Here is a 21397-nt window from a genome sequence, read left to right as displayed (position 1 = left end):
TGGGACTTTTATTCATTGTTTTACTGTGTGTTGTTACAGCATTCAACCCACATAATGCATGCTGCATTTAATGTTAAAAAATAATTATCGAAACCAAAATTGAAAACAGAGATATTTTTTAAATAGTCAAACCGAAACCGAATCAACCTCAAAAGGAACTAATCACTCAGCACTAATATCTGTCCTTTAGGTGAGACTCTTGACTTCATGCATAACTTTTATTTTTAACCATAAGAGTTAGAGGAGTAAAATGTCTCTATTCTCAGCACTTATGACCAATTTTCTACTCTGAAATGCTTGTGTATACGGCCCATGGTCCGCCATGTCCATTTAATCTGACCTCTTGCCAAAGACCTCTTGCCTCAATGTTTAAATAAAGTTTAAATAATCATATACATTTTGATCTAAGAGGCTAAACTGATCCTGGGAATTCCTTATTTTAGTAGGCTATTCAATTAAAATAGATTTTCAGTAAAATAACTAATGTCACACAAGACCCAAAATGAAGAGACAAAACCCCAAATAGTTTCCTATTGAGGGACTCACTTCCTACTGAGACATACACTCGCATTTTATAGCCTACAATCATTAAGCTCTAAGAAAAAGAGGTTAAACAATGGCCTGAGCCCCGGGGTGGTCTAGTGGCCTGAACCACCACTAGAATCACATGTACTGTGTACAGCTGCAAGCATGGGTCTCTTCCTTCCTTCCTTTCATCTCTACCTCTTTATCTCTATCCTATCCAATCATCCTTTTTAACGCCAGAACGGTGTAGGTTACATGGTGACATTTGATAATTTTTTTTGTTATGCATCACTAGTTTTTCTTCCTCTAGTCCACAGGCCATCTTTAGTTCCCATCTCTCTGCACTGTGTTACAGTTCAATCTCAACTGGGGGAATTCCTAGTTCCTCCTCCAAGCAGTCCCTTTTGTATTTTTATGGGAACCAAGGGCCGGCCAGCCAGTCATCTGTTTCTCTATTCTCAGTACTGCATTGTACTGTATATTTGTATTGATTCAGAGGCTCCCTCCCACCCCTTCCCTCATTACTTGGAAGTGACTGCTTGGCTTAACTTGTAGAAAGACAGACACCGAGATAGATATGGCACAGAGGGTATGTAGAGAGCTCGTCATACACTAACATAGTATGTATCAGAAAGGCTTGCAACAATCAAAGTCAAACAGAAGACAGAACATAATTTTCTTTGGATCAAAGTAGGCTTTTTCTTTCAACGGAGATCTGTCGTACAACATGGTTACAGTGACAATTTCAACAAGGACTGGGGACCGGTGTAACTTCAGCTTCAGTGAGAAATGTATACTGGTAAGTTAGGTGTTCTCTCTATTGTATTATTATGTCAATGCTGTTCAATATTGTTACTAGTCGCCCTAACAGTTGCTTGTGACTGATCTCTATCCAATTGTATTCTGTGAATTAGTAGTTTATCCACATACTTGTATTGTTTGAGAGAGAGAACGGGAGAGAGAAAAAGATAGATTAAACAGTTGTGACTCAACAACAAGACAAAGATGAATCATTCACTTTACACTGGTCCGCAACATACATATCACGACACAGCAGGCTATAGCCTACAGTATGTGTTGTACATACTGTATGTCATTCCATGTAGGGCCTCCACAATCAGATGCCCACCCTGGGCCTCATGTGACACACAGCTTGTCTGATCACACACGTCTGCATGCTGTGACTCAGAGAGTGGCCTAGAGACATCCCTGACTCATTCATTCTCATGGGGGTTTGTTTTCTCTGCAAATCTATTGTGAAATGCCATAGTCACTCTTTTTCCCGCTAATGGACAAGACATTTCACTGTCATTCCAGCTGGGATTTTGGGGAGGGTTTTGGATCAACCCTAGCAATGTCAATTCATTGTACTTTCAATGTACTCTCAATGGACATTAAGCAGCTTGATGTGCTGTCAAAGAGTAGAGGTATGTGTCATTTTAAATGTTGTCAGTGCTATGCTATTTCATATTAATATGTCTATCAAATAAAACAACAATAAAGTATGAAAACATTTCTTTCTGGCCATTCTGGTGTACTACTTTCTGGTCTACTAATACAATGTAATTGTGTAAACCAACTAGGCCTACCTGATGCTGCATTAGTCTTGATTTTCTGATGCAAATGAGCGTTTGGCCATGAGAACTGAATTCCATAGATGGTAGTCGCTCAGATAGACATCTATGGACTCAATTCTTCTTGCCTGGCAGCTACAATCAGCAACCAATCACCTATCAAGGGCAACAGAGAAAAGGAAAGAAAAATTGTTTATTTGATTTTGGTAAGATATTGCAACAATGTCTGGCCCCTAAGCAAATACATCTGAATTATCATAAAGTTGCTTTTTTCTTATTGTCAGCACACTGTCCCATTACTTTGAATTTGCATAAAAGAAGCAAACAAACACACACACACACACACACACACACACACACACACACACACACAGAACGTGTGGCACATCTTCTTCGATGAGGTTTAACGGCAGTTGGCATCCAATAAATGTTGCATTACCGCCACCCACTAGACTTAAGCAATAAGGCATGAGGGGGTGTGGTATATGGCCAATCGGAAAATATTCAGATCACTTGACTTTTTCCACATTTTGTTACGGTACAGCCGTATTCTAAAATGGATTAAATAAACAAAAATCCTCAGCAATCTACACACAATACCCCATAATGACAATGAGAAAACAAGTTTTTTTTTTTTTTTTTTAAATATCCACAAATGTATTAAAAATAAAAAACAGTTACCTTATTTACATAAGTATTCAGACCCTCACTATGAAACTCGCAATTGAGCTCAGGTGCATCCTGTTTCCATTGATCATCCTTGAGATGTTTATACAACTTGATTAGAGTCCACCTATGGTAAAATGATTGGACATGATTTGGAAAGGCACACACCTGTCTATATAAGGTCCCACAGTTCATAGTGCATGTCAGAGCAAAAACAAAGCTATGAGGTCAAAGGAATTGTCCGTAGAGCTCAGAGACAGGATTGTATCAAGGCACAGATCTGGGGAAGGGTACCAAAAAACATCTGCAGCATTGAAGGTCCCCAAGAACTCAGTGGCCTCCATCATTCTTAAATGGAAGATGTTTAGAACCACCAAGACTCTTCCTAGAGCTGGCCAAACTGAGTAATCAAGGGAGAAAAGCCTTGGTCAGGGAGGTGACCAAGAACCTGATGGTCACTCTGACAGAGCTCTAGAGTTCTTCTGTGGAGATGGGAGAACCTTCCAGAAGGACAACCATCTCTGCAGCACTCCACCAATTTGAGAAATCTAAAATATATTTCGATTTGTTTAACACTTTTGGTTACTACATGATTCCATATGTATTTTTTCATAGTTTTGATGTCTTCACTATTATTCTACAATGTAGAAAATAGTAAAAATAAAGAAAACCCTTGAACGTGTAACGGTCGTCGTATGGAGTAGACCAAGGCGCAGCGGGTTGAGTGGTCATATTTACTTTTATTGAACACTTATAAAAGAAAACAAACGACAAACATTCTTGCAGGCTACACACAGCAATGCAAAAACAACTTCCCACAATTCCCATAACAAACACACCCCTATACTTAGGACCTTCAATCAGAGGCAACGAGGAACAGCTGCCACCAATTGAAGGCCAATCCCAATTAACTAAACATAGAACTAAACACCCTAGATCTAACATAGAAATACACTAACCTAGAACATAACCCATAAACCCCGGAACACTCAAAACAAACACCCCTCTACATAACACATATCCCAACAAACCCTGAACCACATAAAACAAACACCCCCTGCCACGTCCTGACCAAACTATAATAACAAATAACCCCTTTACTGGTCAGGACGTGACAGAACGAGTATGTATTCTAAAACTTTTGACCGGTAGTGTACATTCCATCCCTGCAGTACAGTTTATAACTATTGCTATAAATGCAAAAAAAATCCAATCTTACTGAAACATGTATCACTTGTTGGTTTATCCCTCTGTACTGGTACAGATCTACTACTCACACCAATCCTCTCAGGATTCCCCCTTTGGCCCATCTTTCTCTACTTTTTTCACTGCATCAGTATATGACAACTTCTGCATTACTCTTTACGTAGAAACCTCAACCTGCCTCTCTCGCACGGGACATTTCTGATCCCCAGCCCCATGGGCACCAACCACTACAATTAACAAATACCACTACTGTCTCATGCCCTTCTGCACACTTCTCACACCTAGGAACCTCCCTCCAACACACTCCTGTCACATGCCAATAAGCTTGACTATTATTCTTTAACAAACCATCTCCATTTTTACCCCACCATTTTAACTGATTCAAGCTCACTCTCTTCCTCCTCTCTCTTAAACCTCCTCTGCCTCTCTTTTCCCCTCCATTCCTCCTCCATATTCCAAGTATAAATCTCATTATAATACCCCACTTCTCCTGACATATAGTTGAAGTCGGAAGTTTACATACACCTTAGCAAATACATTTAAACTCAGTTTTTCACAATTCCTGACATTTAATCCAAGTACAAATTCCCAGTTTTAGGTCAGTTAGGATCACCACTTTATTTTAAGAATGTGAAATGTCAGAATAATAGTAGAGAGAATGATTTATTTCAGCTTTTATTTATTTCATCACATTCCCAGTGGGTCAGAAGTTTACATATACTCAATTAGTATTTGGTAGCATTGTCTTTAAATTGTTTAACTTGGGTCAAACGTTGCAAGTAGCCTTCCACAAACTTCCCACAATAAATTGGGTGAATTTTGGCCCATTCCTCCTGACGAAGCTGGTGTAACCGAGTCAGGTTTGTATGCCTCCTTGCTTGCACACACTTTCTCAGTCCTGCCCACACATTTTCTATAGGATGAGGTCAGGGCTTTGTGATGGCCACTCCAATACCTTGACTTTGTTGTCCTTAAGCCATTTTGCCACAAGTTTGGAAGTATGCTTGGGGTCATTGTCCATTTGGAAGACCCATTTGCAACCAAGCTTTAACTTCCTGACTGATTACATTTACATTTTAGTCATTTAGCAGACGCTCTTATCCAGAGCAACTTACAGTAGTGAATGCATACATTTCATACATTTTTTCCATGTACTGGTCCCCCGTGGGAAACGAACCCACAACCCTGACGTTGCAAACACCATGCTCTACCAACTGAGCCACACGGGACTGATGTCTTGAGATGTTGCTTCAATATATCCACATAATTTTCCATCCTCATGATGCCATCTATTTTGTGAAGTGCACCAGTCCCTCCTGCAACAAAGCACCCCACAACATGATGCTGCCACCCCCGTCCTTCACGGTTGGGATGGTGTTCTTCAGCTTGCAACTCTCCCCCATTTTCCTCCAAACATAACGATGGTCATTATGGCCAAACGGTTATCTTTTTGTTCCATCAGACCAGAGGACATTTCTCCAAAAAGTATGATCTTTGTCCCCATGTGCAGCTGCAAACCGTAGTCTGGCTTTTTTTATGGCGGTTTTGGAGCAGTGGCTTCTTCCTTGCTGAGCGGCCTTTCAGGTTATGTCGATATAGGACTCGTTTTACTGTGGATATAGATACTTTTGTACCTGTTTCTGCCAGCATCTTCACAAGGTCCTTTGCTGTTTTTTGGGGATTGATTTGCACTTTTCGCACCAAAGTACGTTCATCTGTAGGAGACAGAACACGTCCCCTTCCTGAGCGGTATGATGGCTGCGTTGTCCCATGGTGTTTATACTTGCGTACTATTGTTTGTACAGATGAACGTGGTACCTTCAGGCATTTGGAAATTGCTCTTGGTCTTGGCTGAGTTCTTTTGATTTTCCCATGATGTCAAGCAAAGAGGCACTGAGTTTGAAGGTAGGCCTTGAAATACATCCACAGGTACCTCTCCAATTGACTCAAATGATGTCAATTAGTCTACCAGAAGCTTCTAAAGCCATGACATAATTTTCTGGAATTTTCAAGCTGTTTAAAGGTACAGTCAACTTAATGTATGTAAACTTCTGACCCACTGGAATTGTGATACAGGGAATTGTAACTGAAATAATCTGTCTGTAAACAATTGTTGGAAAAATAACTTGTGTCATGTACAAAGTAGATGTCCTAACCGACTTGCCAAAACTATAGTTTGTTAACAAGTAATTTGTGGAGTGGTTGAAAATGATGACTCCAACCTAAGTGTATTTAAACTTCCGACTTCAACAGTACATCTTGTTCTTGTCTTGTCAAGGGACACCATTTAACCGGCTGTCACAATCTCCGTACATGAGCCCCTCGGGATGTAGTGCTCATATAGGTGGCGCTATAACCCTTATCATACTACAAAGAAATGAGAGGGGAATTTAGAGATACTGGGTATGAAGACGAGATGCTTCTGTCTCCGCCCAAACAATCATATTCGTTATCCACTGAAGGCTGTTAAGAGCCCGCCTATTGCTCTCTTTGGATTGGTGGATACATGTCATTATTTGAATATTATTTTGAATATTCGATGTATTGACGTCAGCAGCCTGTATTCAATGGATAGGGAGATGCTAGTCAGTTCAATTCCAGGGGCTTTATTAGAATTGGAAACATATGTTTACAATGCCAAAGCAAATGAAATAGATAATAAACAAAAGTTAAATAAACAATAAGAAATAAACAGTAAACATTACACTCACAAAAGTTCCAAGAGAATAAAGACATTTGTCATATTATGTATACATACAGTGTTGTAATGATGTGTAAATAGTTAAAGTACAAAATGGAAAATAAATAAACATAAATATAGGTTGTATTTACAATGGTGTTTGTTCTCCACTGGTTGCCCTTTTGGCAACAGGTCACAAATCTTGCTGCTGTGATTGCACACTGTGTTATTTCACCCAGTAGAGTTTATCAAAATGTGATTTGTTTTCGAATTATTTGTGGGTCTGTGTAATCTGAGGGAAATGTGTGTCTCTGTGGTCATACATTTGCCAGGAGGTTCGGAAGTGCAGCTCCGATATTAAGCGGTTTTCGCAAAATTTCCGGGATGTCACGTGCATCACACTTATATCAGTACACTCGTACTGATAACCTTATCATTGCGAAACATCTATCATATAAAATAAACCTCACGTATCAAAATAGCAATTCGTTGTACCTTGACTCAATTCAACACACTCAATCTTCCCCATAGACAACTCTGAACATGCTTAAGGCGGAGACATTTCGGGCGGAGTAAACCCCTCTCCCTAGCCCCTTCCTCTCTTGGGAAAGCCCTGTTCGTGATCAGCCCAGAGGGCGTGGCTGATTATAGCCGTTTGTTGTGACGTGTACTAATGGGACGTCAACTGTGGCTTGTATTGATTAGAAAGGTTTCCAATTAGTTTCCCGACGCTTCATTTAACGATAATGGTAAGTACATGTTCCATTTTGTTAGGTGATTGGTCTAACCACAGGTCTAGCTTGTTAACCGGCTGGTTTAGTGGTTAGCCTACGCTAGCTACCAGCTGTCGACCTGTCTTTGTACGTCTCGACGACAGCTGATGCAGCGAATACAGCTAACGGTAGCTATCTAACTTGTAGAACGACTGGACAAATCTGATACTGGGCCGCAACTATATATTTTGTAGCTAGCTAGCGATCTATATGTGTATAGCTATCTCACTAGCTAACTAGATATGTATGTATGTATGTATGTATGTATGTATGTATGTATGTATGTATGTATGTATGTATGTATGTATGTAATAGCAATAGCTCCCTTTACTGCATCTAATTCCTGTAAGCCACACAGTATTGTTATAGCAGCTTTCATTAGGAACGTGTGCGTGCGTGCGTGCGTGTCTCGGAAGTGGGGTCGAACAATGAGAGTGGGAGAGAACACTTGGCTGCCTATTCCCAGAGGTCTATTTGCTCATCAGCCCAGCCCCAGACATCAAGTATCAGACCACAGTCCCACGCTCTTTCACAGTATGTATGTGACGAACTAGCTGTGTAGAGTACACAACAAGTGCACAGCCCTCTGCCAGCCCCCCTGCTCTCTCTGCCAAGAAACCTCTCCAGTCTTAGCAGGCAGGTGAGACAGCTGCCCTAGCATACACTATAACTAGAGTTGGCCCTAGTTAGAGGTGTACAGAACTATACTGTACACAAACTACTTTGCTACCTGTTCCCAGAAGATTAAATGAGCTGAGATGAGTGAGATGGGAATCACATTGTGAGATGTGATACAATACAGTGCGGAGAAGCGAGTCGTTCCGCTCCACTGCATGGATCTGATGGGACCAGACACAGCTCGCATTTGCTGTACTCGTAGGCCTATTTGTTGACAAATTGGCCTGATCAGAACTCTGTATGCAATTTCTCTGCTGAGAACCTGTTGGAGAAAAAATGAAATGGGTAATGCTGGGACAGGGCCATGGCTTGTGTGGTGTAGCAGCTAACAGGCAGGTGTGGAGCCAGAGCATAGGCATTATTAACACAAAAAAGATTCCATTGGACGCCACATGTGAGACTTGTGTTCTGAAGGCTGAATCATGCTGGATCATAGCGGGGAACCTCTATGCTTCACTTCAGATGTCAAAACGACAGCGGTAGTAGTAAACCACCAGTCCACAAAAGACTGGAAAAATACATTCCTAAGCTTTCGAACCAATGCTTTTCAGACTCCCTCCACCCAGTTTACAAATAACAGATTATAGAATTATTTGCTGAAGTGATTCAACATAACATAACTCTATCGAACTTAGGCTCCTTTCCTTGATTGACACAGAACAAAGCAAGGCTACACCTTAGTGTGCCTCAGAACCAACCATAGAACAAGAAAATACCAAAAGCTAGAATGTGAGCATCCAGAGATTCATTGCCTTTTCCATTGTGGCTCACGTCCTGTGTAAAGGTGGCCAGACAAATATTTTCTGAGGACAGTGAGGTGGAGTTAGTATCATGAAAGACAGAACCCAAAATCACAATAATCGGAGGATAGGATTACACCGTCCTGTCACCCAGCTGTTCCTAGGTCAGAGGAGACTCATGAGTAACTAAGGCTGCATCCTAAATGAGACCCTATTCCCAATAGAGTGCACTACTTTTGACCCTATGTAAGGAATTGGGTGCCATTTAAGATGCAACCTAAGGCTCAGCTACTGCTCATAACTTCACTCTCACTTAATGAATACAGTAGGAATATTCATAATTCAAATGATGTGTACTACAGTTGAAGTCGGAAGTTTACATACACTTAGGTTGGAGTCATTAAAACAGTTTTTCAACCACTCCACAAATTTGTTGTTAACAAGCTATAGTTTTGGCAAGTCAGTTAGGACATCTACTTTGTGTATGACACAAGGATTTTTTTCCAACAATTGTTTACAGACATATTATTTCACTTATAATTCACTGTATCACAATTCCAGTGGGTCAGAAGTTTACATACACTAAGTTGACTGTGCCTTTAACAGCTTGGAAAATTCCAGAAAATTATGTCATGGCTTTATAAGCTTCTGATAGGCTAATTGACATAATTTGAGTCAATTGGAGGTGTACCTGTGGATGTATTTCAAGGCCTACCTTCAAACTCAGTGCCTCTTTGCTTGACATCATGGGAAAATCAAAAGAACTCAGCCAAGACCTCAGAAAAAAAATTGTAGACCTCCACAAGGCTGGTTCATCCTTGGGAGCAATTTCCAAACTCCTGAAGGTACCACGTTCATCTGTACAAACAATAGTACGCAAGTATAAACACCATGGGACCACGCAGCTGTCATACCGCTCAGGAAGGAGACACATTCTGTCTCCTAGAGATGAACGTACTTTGGTGCAAAAAGTGCAAATCAATCCCAGAACAACAGCAGAGGACCTTGTGAAGATGCTGGAGGAAACAGGTACAAATGTATCTATATCCACAGTACAATGAGTCCTATATCGACATAACCTGAAAGGCTGCTCAGCAAGGAAGAAGCCACTGCTCCAAAACCGCCATAAAAAAGCCAGGCTACGTTTTGCAACTGCACATGGGGACAAAGATTGTACTTTTTGGAGAAATGTCCTCTGGTCTGATGAAACAAAAAGATAACTGTTTGGCCATAATGACCATCATTATGTTTGGAGGAAAAAGGGGGAGGCTTGCAGGCCAAAGAACACCATCCCAACCGTGAAGCATGGGGATGGAAGCATCATGTTGTGGGGGTGCTTTGCTGCAGAAGGGACTGGTGCCCTTCACAAAATAGATTGCATCATGACAAAATAGATGGCATCATGAGGGAGGAAAATGATGTGGATATATTGAAGCAACATCAAGACATCAGTCAGGAAGTTAAAGCTGGTCGCAAATGGGTCTTCCAAATGGACAATGACCCCAAGCATACTTCCAAACTTGTGGCAAAATGGCTTAAGGACAACAAAGTCAAGGTATTGGAGTGGCCATCACAAAGCCCTGACCTCATCCTATAGAACATGTGTGGGCAGAACTAATAAAGCGTGTGCTAGCAAGAAGGCCTACAAACCTGACTCAGTTACACCAGCTCTGTCAGGAGGAATGGGCCAAAATTCACCCAACTTATTGTGGCAAGCTTGTGGAAGGCTTCTTGAAACGTTTGACCCAAGTTAAACAATTTAAAGGCAATGCTACCAAATACTAATTGAGTGCATGTAAACTTCTGACCCACTGGGATTGTGATGAAAGAAATAAAAGCTGAAATGAATAATTCTCTCTACTATTATTCTGACATTTCACATTCTTAAAATAAAGTGGTGATCCTTTGACAGTTAGGATTAAATGTCAGGAATTGTGAAAAACTGAGTTTAAATATATTTTGCTAAGGTGTATGTAAACTTCCGACTTCAACTGTGTATTACGTATTGGATCACAAACAAATAAATAAACTTTTACATTAACGTGTACACTACCGGTCAAAAGTTTTAGAAACCTACTCATTCAAGGGTTTTTCTTTATTTTTACTATTTTCTACATTGTAGAATAATAGTAAAGACATCACAATTATGAAATTACACATATGGAATCATGTAGTAACCAAAAAAGTGTTAAACAAATCTAAATGTATTTTATATTTGAGATTTTTCAAATAGCCACTCTTTGCCTTGATGACAGCTTTGCACATTCTTGGCTTTCTCTCAACCAGCTTCATGAGGTAGTCACCTGGAATGCATTTCAATTAACAGGTGTGCCTTCTTAAAAGTTAATTTGAGGAATTTCTTTCCTTCTTAACTTCTTGTGTGTTTGAGCCAATCACTTGTGTTGTGACAAAGATGGGGGGTATACAGAAGATAGACCAAGTCCATATTATGGCAAGAACAGCTCAAATAAGCAAAGAGAAATGACAGTCCATAATTATTTTTAGGCTAAGGTCAGTCAATACGGAAAATGTCTTCAAGTGCAGTCGCAAAAACCATCAAGCGCTATGATGAAACTGGCTGTCATGAGGACCGCAACAGGAATGGAAGACCCAGAGTTACCTCTAATGAACTTATCCTGTGCAGCAGAGTTACCAGCCTCAGAAATTTCAGCCCAAATAAATGCTTCACAGAGTTCAAGTAACAGACACATCTCAACATCAACTGTTCAGAGGAGACTGTGGAAGGAGACCGGTGGAAATGTGTCCTTTGGTCTGGAATCGAAATTTGTGATTTTGGGTTCTAACCACCATGTCTTTGTGAGATGTGGTGTGGGTGAACGGATCATCCCCGAATGTGTATTTCCCACCGTAAAGCTTGGAGGAGGAGGTGTTATGGTGTTTTGCTGGTGACACTGTCTGTGATTTAATTATGAATCCAAGGCACACTTAACCAGCATGGCTACCGCAGCAATATGCCATCACATCTGGTTTGGGCTTAGTGCCCTCATCCAGGCCAAGGTGGCGAGACACAGGGATTGCACCATAGGCCTTGTTGAGCATCCAGACAGGATGCTTTTGCCAGCATATTTGGGGTCCAACATGTACGCTGTGGCGTGTATGGGCTTCAGGCAGAAGTATTCACACTTTTTGATGTATTTCAGAACTGCAGTTTCCTCTGCTTGGAGGTGAAGTGGGCAGTATGTATTTCTTCTCTTACATCTGCAAGCAGAGTCTGAACATCAGACAGGATGGCATTTTCTCCCTCAATCTGTGCAATGTCTACTGCTATAGGTTTCAGGCTGCTTACCACTCTCCCCCAAAATATATCATCCAGGAGGATCCTCTTGATGGGGCTGTCCATATTGGCAGACTGTGATATGGCCATTTATTGGAGAGACTCCTTCCCCTCCAGGAGACTGTTAAACATGATGACATCACCACCCCAACAGGTGTTGCTGGGCAGCTTCAATGTGGTGCTCTTATTCTTCTCACTTTGCTTGGTGAGGTTGATTGCTGCTATAACTTGATGACCCTTCACATACCTAACCAGCAGCATACCACCTTGCATCCCACTGCTGGCTTGCTTCTGAAGCTAAGCAGGGTTGGTCCTCGTCAGTCCCTGGTTGGGAGACCAGATGCTGCTGGAAGTGGTGTTGGAGGGCCAGTAGGAGGCACTCTTTCCTCTGGTCTAAAAAATATCCCAATGCCCCTGTGTAGGGTGCCGTCTTTCGGATGGAATGTTAAACGGGTGTCCTGACACTCTGAGGTCATTAAAGATCCCATGGCACTTATTTCCCTCATTAAAATGCAAATACATTTTTGACATGGGATTTTCTGGATTTTTTTGTTGTTATTCTGTCTCTCACTGTTCAAATAAACCTACTATTCAAATTATAGACTGATCCTTTCTTTGTCAGTGGGCAAACGTACAAAATCAGCAGGGGATCAAATACTTTTTTCCCTCACTGTATTTGTATTTTCATGAATGTTAAATATTTATATTTCTGTAATTTGAAATTTGCGCTCTGCAATTTCACTGGATGTTGGCCAGGTGGGACACTACCGTTCCACCTGCCCATATTAACTTCCCATGGAAACTTTCCAGAAAAATTTCCGAAATTTACCGGAAAGTTTCCAAACCTTTGCAACCCTACATGCAACAATTTCAAAGATTTTACAGAGTTACAGTTCATATAAGGAAATCAGAAAATAATTAGGCCCTAATCTGTGGATTTCACATGACTGGGCAAAGGCACAGCCATGGGTGGGCCTGGGAGGGCATAGGGGAGCCAGGCCCAGCCAATCAGAATGTTTTCCCCCACAAAAGGGCATTATTACAGACAGAAATATGCCTCAGCACCCCTCAGACAATCCCGCAGGTGAAGAAGCCAGATGTGGAGGTCCTGGGCTGGCGTGGTTACACGTGGTCTCCTGTTGTGAGGCCGGTTGGACGTACTTTGCTCCGTTTGTCTTTGCCTCAAACCTGCCTAGTCTCGTAGTCCCCGAAAACATCCCCACCGCATGAAACTGCCACCACCATGCTTCACCAGGTTTCCACCAGATGTGACGCTTGGCATTCAGGCCAAAGAGTTCAATCTTGGTTTCATCAGACCAGAGAATCTTGTTTCTCATGGTCTGAGAGTCCAAACTTCTTACATTTTAAGAATGATGGAGGCCTCTGTGTTCTTGGGGACCGTCAATGCTGCAGACATTTTTGGTAGCCTTGCCCTGATCTGTGCCTCGACACAATCCTGTCTTGGAGCTCTACGGACAATTCCTTCGACCTCATGGCTTGGTTTTTGCTCTGACATGAACTGTCAACTGTGGGACCTTATATAGACAGGTGTGCCTTTCCAAATCATGTCCAATCAATTTGAATTTACCACAGGTGAACTCCAGTAAAGTTGTAAAAACATCTCAAGGATGATCCGATCAATGGAAACAGGATGCACCTAAGCTCAATTTCGAGTCTAATAGCAAAGGGTCTGAATACTCTTAAATAAATAAGGTATTTCTCTTTTTTTAATAAATTGGCAAACTTTTCAAAACTGTTTTTGCTTTGTCATTTTGGGGTATTGTATGTAGATTGATGAAGAAATGTTTTTATTTAATCAATTTGAGAATGAGGCTGTAATGTAATAAAATGTGGGGTCTGAATACGTTCCGAATGCACTGTAAGTAAGCTGTGTTACTCTTGCTCCTTTGTGTCTATTCGCTAAAGCTGGCTTTTCTCCCACACTGTACATTAGCCTAACCCACCTCACACTTCACACATCCACATTTAGTCTGCCCTCCAAATGGTTGTTGACATGTTTCTTGTTTGCTCTGGTAGGAGTGGGTACGTTGGTGCCCCTAGCCCCAGCCCCCTGGTCTGTGGGATGACTTGATGAGTGTGGTGGGGTGTGGCGGCGGGGAACGGAACAGCAGAGAGACTGAGTGAGAAGAATGGGCAGTAGGGTCTGTGACTGCAGGCTTGCTGTCTCCACTGGTGTCCCCACTGCGGTCCTCTACGGCTCCCTGTCCCTGTTTGTCTCCATCCTGCACAACGTCTTCCTGCTCTACTACGTGGAGACCTTTGTCTCCGTTTATAAGATCGACAAGCTCTCCTTTTGGGTCGGAGAGGTGAGTGACAGTTCCTGCCTTCAATGGATTATTATAATATTTGTGGTTTGGACGCTTTCTGCTTTAGACAATGACACAGGTGTTGGATAAAGCAGAAAGACTGATACCCTGGCTTTTTTCTGGGTTAGGATGCTTAACCGTACTGTTATACTAACTCCTCCACCACTGACTCTCTGTCCCACACAGACAGTGTTCCTGATATGGAACAGCTTAAACGACCCTCTCTTCGGCTGGCTGAGTGACCGCTCCTTCCTCAGCTCCCCACAGTAAGACGTTCTCTTTTCATCGTTTTCTCAAATCAATGGTGCACCTCTCTCTCTTTTTCAATCTCTTCGTCTCTCTCTCTCTTTTTCACACTGTCTTGAAAGCATGGTTGGATAGCACAGTTAGTGAAAAGTGGTAGAAGTTTCTTTACCATTGCACTATAATTTTTTTCTCTCTCCCCTCTATCGTAGATCTGGCCCCCAGATCTCCAGCCCAGAGGTGGTACTAAAGCGGCTGGCTGCCCTCTCTAGGAATGGCCCCCTGTTCGCCCTCTCCTTCCTGGCTTTCTGGGTGTCATGGGCGCGGCCGGGCCTCCAGTTCCTGGTGTGCTTGTGCCTGTATGACGGCTTCCTCACCGTGGTGGACCTCAACCACAACGCCCTGCTGGCCGACCTGGCCGTGTCGGCCTACGACCGCACGCGCCTTAACTTCCACTGCTCTCTGTTCAGTGCCCTGGGCTCGCTCTCCGTCTTCCTGTCCTACTGCGTCTGGGACAAAGGTGACTTCTACTCGTTCCGGCTGTTCTGCGTAGCGTTGGCGGCCGTCTCGGCACTGGGCTTCACCGCCGTGTCGCGCCTGTTGAAGGGCCGCTTTCAGAAAGAGGCGTGCCTGAGACAGGACGAGGCGCTGAAACTCAAAGAGTAGGTGACATTATTATTCATCATTTATGCACTTGAGAAACACTTGGTTTACATTATGCACTGACAAGCAAGTGGTAACTGAATAACGACACCCATTCTTGGTTTGCTTCCCACAACTCGCCTTATGGCCTCAAATCAGGCGTTTAATCTTTCTACTCCTGTGGTGTCTATTCCAGCCTTAGCCAGGCATATTTCTTGCTAATGGGAATTTTAAAGAGACTGAAATGTGAGCAAATAGAATTGATGCACAGTTTGCACACAGTCATTCAGTCTGTTGGGCAGGTAGATAAACAGCAACACCTGCTCAGGTTACAGACTCAATCCCGTGTGTGTGTGTGTGTGTGTGTGTGTGTGTGTGTGTGTGTGTGTGTGTGTGTGATGTTACACTAGTTGTCATTTCACTAATCCCCCCTTCCCTCTCGCTCAGGTTGAGTATTGGCCAGAGTCCTCTAACCCAGCAGGAGAAGCCAGTCACTCTAGGAGAGTATCTAAGGCAGCTCTCCAAGCACAGAAACTTCATGTGGTTCGCCTCCATGAACCTTGTCCAGGTGTTTCACTGTCACTTCAACAACAACTTCTTCCCTCTGTTCCTGGAGCACCTCCTCTCTGACAGCATCTCTGCCTCCACCGGCTCCATTCTGCTGGGTAAGAGGAGTACTGCTTGGATATATGCACCATGACAAGGGAAGGGACTTAAGTATAGAATGGGCTTAGTTTCATACACTGGTCCCAGATCTGATTGTGCTGTCTTGGCAATTCCTATGGCCATTGTCACGTTTGGCCTGGCAATGACCATAGGAGTTGGCAAGATGGCACAAACAGATCTGGGACTAGGCTATTCGTTTTGGTCTGTTTACATTTTATGGAAGGATTAGTTCTTAGAATGTGAGGAAACACAATTTATCACTTGTCTGCATACATTTAATAAATGTGGCTTTTCAGTCCACGGTCACACTTTTATTTGGTTAGTCTGGATTTTCCATCTGTATATGCTCAACAGATGGTCATACTTTCAACAATCTATCTGTTGATAAGCAACTGCTTGTTAAGATTAGGTTTAGAATTAGGATAAGGGCTAAGGTTAGGGTTAGTACAGTAGATGGTTAGTTGAAATTTGACTCATAGTCTGTAGATAGATAATCCATCTGTAGATCTACAGACTATCCAAGTAAAGTGTTACCCAGTCCACTAACAGCTGCTCTTGACAACTCCTCACAGGGATCTCCTACATAGCACCCCACCTGAACAACCTGTATTTCCTGACCCTGTGCCAGCGTTACGGGGTCTACGCGGTCATCCGCTGGCTGTTCCTCGTCAAGCTGGCTCTCAGTGTGGCCATGCTGTTGGCCGGGGCCGACCAGGTCTATCTGCTGTGCATCTTCATCGCCAGGTACTGACACACGCACAAACCCACCCACCCACACACACACACTTTTTTCATTCAATTGAATACTGTGCGCTAGCTGCTAATGTAAGATACTAACATCGTTTGCTAGAAATGTCAATAAGTAACACATTTCATTTTACATATCAAGGTCATGTATTCAAGTCATGAAAGTTATGTTCATATCAAGGACCCAGTGTCATGTGTTTTTCCAAATCAATGAAGATTCCCAGCTTACCCAGCCGTTTTGTGGCTCTGTTTGCATTGTACCTGGCTGGGTGTTGTGTGTCAGCCAACCAACCAATCCCTTTATCAACATGGGGCTGGCAGTAGCTGGGCGCAGCCTACCACTAGTCCCCTTGGCACAGTGCCATTGTTTTCGTAGACCGAAATGAGATAGTCATAGTGGAGGAGAGGCTTTTTTCTGTTGGTTTGGGCCTTTATATAAATGCCTTGACCTTTTAGCCCAGGAGGGGTTTTTTCCCCTTCTCCTTTTTTTCCCTTCTAAACTCCTGCTCGGGAAAATCGGTTGCATATTCCACATCGTTGTATATTAGCAGATCAAATCAAAATCATGTTTTATTTGTCACATGCCTCGTAAACAACAGGTGTACACTAACAGTGAAGTGCTTACTTACGGGCCCTTCCCAACAACGCAGAGAAAAATAATAGAAAGATAATAACACAAGGAATATATACAAAATGAGCAATGACAACATGGTTATATACACGGTGTACCAGAACCGAGTCGATGTGCAGGAGCACGAGGCAATCGAGGCAGACGCATGCATACAGGTATGGGCCAAGTGACTTGGCTACAGGATGTATGAAAAAGGCAGCAGCGTATGTTATGAGTTAAACGAGTTAGTGCAGGGGGGGGGGGGGTCAGTGCAGATAGTCCTGGTAGCTATTCGGTTAACTACACTGAACAAAAATATAAACACAACATGTAAAGTGTTGGTCCCATGTTTCATAAGCTGAAATAAAAGATCCACAAAATGTTCCGTACGCACTAAAAAGCTTATTTCTCTCATGTTGTACACAAATCTTTTCACATCCCTGTTAGTGAGTATTTCTCCTTTGCCAAGATAATCCATCCACCTGACAGGTGTGGCATATCAAGAAGCTGATTAAAGAGCATGATCATTACAAAAATGTGCAGTTTTGTCACACAACACAATGCCACAATGTCTTGCAATTGGCATGCTGACTGCAGGAATGTCCACCAGCTATTGCCAGATCATTTAATATTTATTTTTCTACCATAAGTCGCCTCCAATGTTGTTTTAGAGAATTTGGCAGTGCTGTATGTCCAACTGGCCTCACAACCGCAGACCACGTGTAACCACGCCAGCCCAGGACCTCCACATCCGGCTTCACCTGTGGGATCGTCTGAGACCAGCCACCTGGACAGCTGATGAAACTGTGGGTTTGCACAACTGAATAATTTCTGTAAAAACTGTCAGAATCTGTCTCAGGAAAGCTCATCTCTACGTGCTTGTCGTCCTTCTCAGATGAATCCCAGTTTCAACTGTACCGGGCAGATGGCAGACAGTGTGTATGGCGCCGTGTGGGCAAGTGGTTTGCTGACGTCAACGTTGTGAACAGAGTGCCTCATGGTGGCTGTGGGGTTGTGGTATGGGCAGGCATAAGCTATAGACAATGAACACAATTGCATTTTATCAATTTGGATGCATAGAGATACTGTGACAAGATCCTGAGGCCCATTGTCGTGCCATTCATCCGCCGCCATCACTTCATGTTTCAGCATGATAATGCAGGGCCCCATGTTGCAAGAATCTGTACACAATTCCTTGAAGCTGAATATGTTCCAGTTCTTCCATGGCCTGCATACTCACCAGACATGTCACAAATTGAGCATGTTTGGGATGCTCTGGATTGCCGTGTACAACAGCAGGTTCCAGTTCCTGCCAATATCCAGCAACTTCGCACAGCCATTGAAGAGGAGTGGGACAACATTCCACAGGCCACAATCAACAGCCTTATCAACTTTATGCGAAGATGTGTCATGCTGTATAAGGCAAATGGTGGTCACACCAGATACTGACTTTTTGTCTGATCCACAACCCTACTTTTTTTTAAAGGTATCTGTGAGCAACAGATTTATATCTGTATTCCCAGTCATGTGAAGTCCATAGATTAGGGCCTAATTCATTTATTTAAATTGACTGATTTCCTCATATGAACTGTAACTCAGTAAAGTCTTTGAAATTGTTTCATGTTGCGTTTTTTATATTTTTGTTCAGTGTATTTAGCAGTCTTATGGCTGTGGGTAGAAGCTGTTCAGGGTCTTGTTGGTTGCGGACTTGGTTCATCGGTACCGCTTGTCGTGCGGTAGCAGAGAGAACAGTCTATGACTTGGGTGACTGGAGTGTCTTTTTTTTTTTTACGGCCTTCCTCTGACATCGCCTGGTATAGAGGTACTGGATGGCAGGGAGGTCAGCCCCAGTGATGTACTGGGCCGTACACACTACCCTCTGTAGAGCCTTGCGGTCGGATGCCAAGCAGTTGCCATACATAACAATGATCTAGCCAGTCAAGATGCTCTCAGTGGTGCAGCTGTAGAACTTTTTGAAGATCTGAGGGTCAATGCTAAATCTTTTCAGCCTCCTGAGGAGGAAGAGGTGTTGTCATGCCTACTTCGTGTGTGTGTGTGTGGACCATGTTAATTCCTTGAAGCTCTCAACGTGCTCCACTACAGCCCTGTCGATGTGAATGGGGGTGTGCTCGGTCCTCCGTTTCCAGTAGTCCACTATCAGCTCCTTTTGTCTTGCTGACGTTGAGGAAAAATTGGAAACGGTGTTGACAATACTTCAGTAATGGCTCTGAAATATGCTTATATTCTTGTGCTCCTTCTCTCTCACCCCCCCCCCCCCCCCCCCCCCCCCCCCAAGTAACCGGGTGTTTACAGAGGGCACCTGCAAGCTGTTGAACTTGGTCATCACAGACCTGGTGGATGAGGACTTTGTGGTGAACCAGCGCCAGCAGGCGGCGTCAGCGCTACTCTTCGGTATGGTGGCCCTGGTAACCAAGCCTGGCCAGACCTTTGCTCCTCTCATCGGCACCTGGTTGCTGTGTGTCTACACAGGTATAAATTGGCAGAGGGGCAAAAGTACAAAGTCTGTTTTAAGAAAGGCTCCTCGAAAATGGAGGAGATACTAGAATCAAACCAATTTCACTAACCTTCTCTAGGCCGATTCCCACCCATTCATGCCTGTTCTTTATTCTCAACATCTCTCTCTTTATTTCCAGGCTATGATATCTTTGAGAGAAACTCCATACAGGACTCTGCGGCAGCGATGGCATCCGCTGTCTCAGGCCAAGCAGGCTTCACTGTTCCACTTCGCCAGGGCTGTTTCTACCTGCTGGTGTTTGTGCCCATCTCCTGCGCCCTGCTGCAGCTACTGGCCTGGTCCCGCTTCACCCTCCACGGCCGCAGACTGCAGGGCGTCAAGGCCCAGAGGCAGGGAACCCAGCACCGCCACCTCATGGATGTCAAGGCCATCTGATCTGAGTCCAGCCCTTCCGCACCTTCACTCAACTGCATGATGCTATACCACCATCTGCCACTGGGGTCAGCAGAATGGGACACTGGAGAACTGATTTAAATCCCACTGTCAGGGACAAAAATATACTGTGAGAATCTTGCCTTATTTTGATATTAAGAGGACAAAGACTATATGTATGAACTGATGACTAAATGATACAGCAGAGCCAATCAAAGAATATGATTCCCATGCCCCTCTCTGGGACAGGGCGAGTAGACCATCCTAGGTTGAGGCGCAGCCTGGAATGCATTTCCATCCCCAAAGGAACACAAATTGTCACCAACTTTGCTATTACAGTGTGGTTACCCATTTTTGTATTTTTCACCCCATGGCAAAATGTGTTAAATTGCTGTGTGAAGAAAAATATTAAGTATGAAAAAAATGGGTGTATGTGCACGAGTATAAAATCTAAAGCCTGATTTGCATGGACCTTGCGCTTTAAATTACAATTAGTGTTGAACCATCACCATGCTATTCTCTGTATCTTTATGAAGTACTTCTAGTACTAATCTGCATGTTCAGAATTGTAAAAAGTCAAGCAACTATTTCTCTATTTGTTTTACTGTGACCAGATAGACTATTTCTACTAAAATAGCTGCCATCTCCAATTTTCAACTGAATTGCCTCGTGTTTTCTCACGTATTGTTGTAACGTTTTAAGGTGATGTGTTTATCATTTAGGTAGCTATTACAAAACAAGGCCCTAAACAACTTCTGTTTACATGTGTACCCCAGTTCAGTAATGTATTTTTACACAGTGTACAAAACATTAGGAATATCTGCTCTTTCCATGAGACTGACCAGGTGAAAGCTATGATCCCTTATTGTAGTTAAATCCACTTCAATCAGTGTAGATGAAGGGTTAAAGAATAATTTTTAAGCATTGAGAAATGGATTGTGTATGTTTGCCATTCAGAGGGTGACTGGGCAAGGGAAAATATTTAAGTGCCTTTGAACAATAGGTAGTAGGTGCCAGGCGCATCAGTTTGAGTGTCAAGAACTGCAACGCTGCTGGGTTTTTCATGCTCAACAGTTTCCTGTGTTTATAAAGAATGGTCCACCACGCAACGGACATC

General features: G+C 43.0%; 1 protein-coding gene across 2 annotated transcripts; it reads left to right on the top strand.

Moving 5' to 3' along the window:
- Positions 1–958: 958 nt before the first annotated feature.
- On the top strand, positions 959–20937 carry LOC115200957 (transmembrane protein 180). Of its 2 annotated transcripts, none has more exons than XM_029764109.1 (8): positions 959–1324; positions 14175–14464; positions 14651–14730; positions 14920–15369; positions 15797–16014; positions 16588–16759; positions 19669–19862; positions 20027–20937. In XM_029764109.1, the coding sequence occupies exons 2-8, from the start codon at positions 14288–14290 to the stop codon at positions 20281–20283; spliced, it is 1548 nt and encodes a 515-aa protein (XP_029619969.1). In that variant the 5' UTR covers positions 959–1324; positions 14175–14287; the 3' UTR covers positions 20284–20937. The 2 variants fall into 2 exon arrangements, with proteins under 2 accessions (XP_029619969.1, XP_029619968.1); XM_029764108.1 differs by lacking the exon at positions 959–1324 and adding an exon at positions 7232–7400.
- Positions 20938–21397: the final 460 nt, after the last annotated feature.

The sequence above is a fragment of the Salmo trutta genome, chromosome 10 (genome assembly GCF_901001165.1).
Source record: "Salmo trutta chromosome 10, fSalTru1.1, whole genome shotgun sequence".
Lineage (NCBI taxonomy): Eukaryota > Metazoa > Chordata > Actinopteri > Salmoniformes > Salmonidae > Salmo > Salmo trutta.
This window is presented reverse-complemented; position numbering and strand designations above follow the sequence as displayed.

What these genes read in the sequence shown, in the direction of transcription:
- LOC115200957 (XM_029764109.1), top strand. Translation starts at nt 14,288, where the DNA reads ATGGGCAGTAGGGTCTGTGACTGCAGGCTTGCTGTCTCCACTGGTGTC. An exon ending in TCTCCTTTTGGGTCGGAGAG is followed by an intron (nt 14,465 to 14,650) that starts GTGAGTGACAGT and finishes TGTCCCACACAG; the next exon opens with ACAGTGTTCCTGATATGGAA. An exon ending in CACCGGCTCCATTCTGCTGG is followed by an intron (nt 16,015 to 16,587) that starts GTAAGAGGAGTA and finishes AACTCCTCACAG; the next exon opens with GGATCTCCTACATAGCACCC.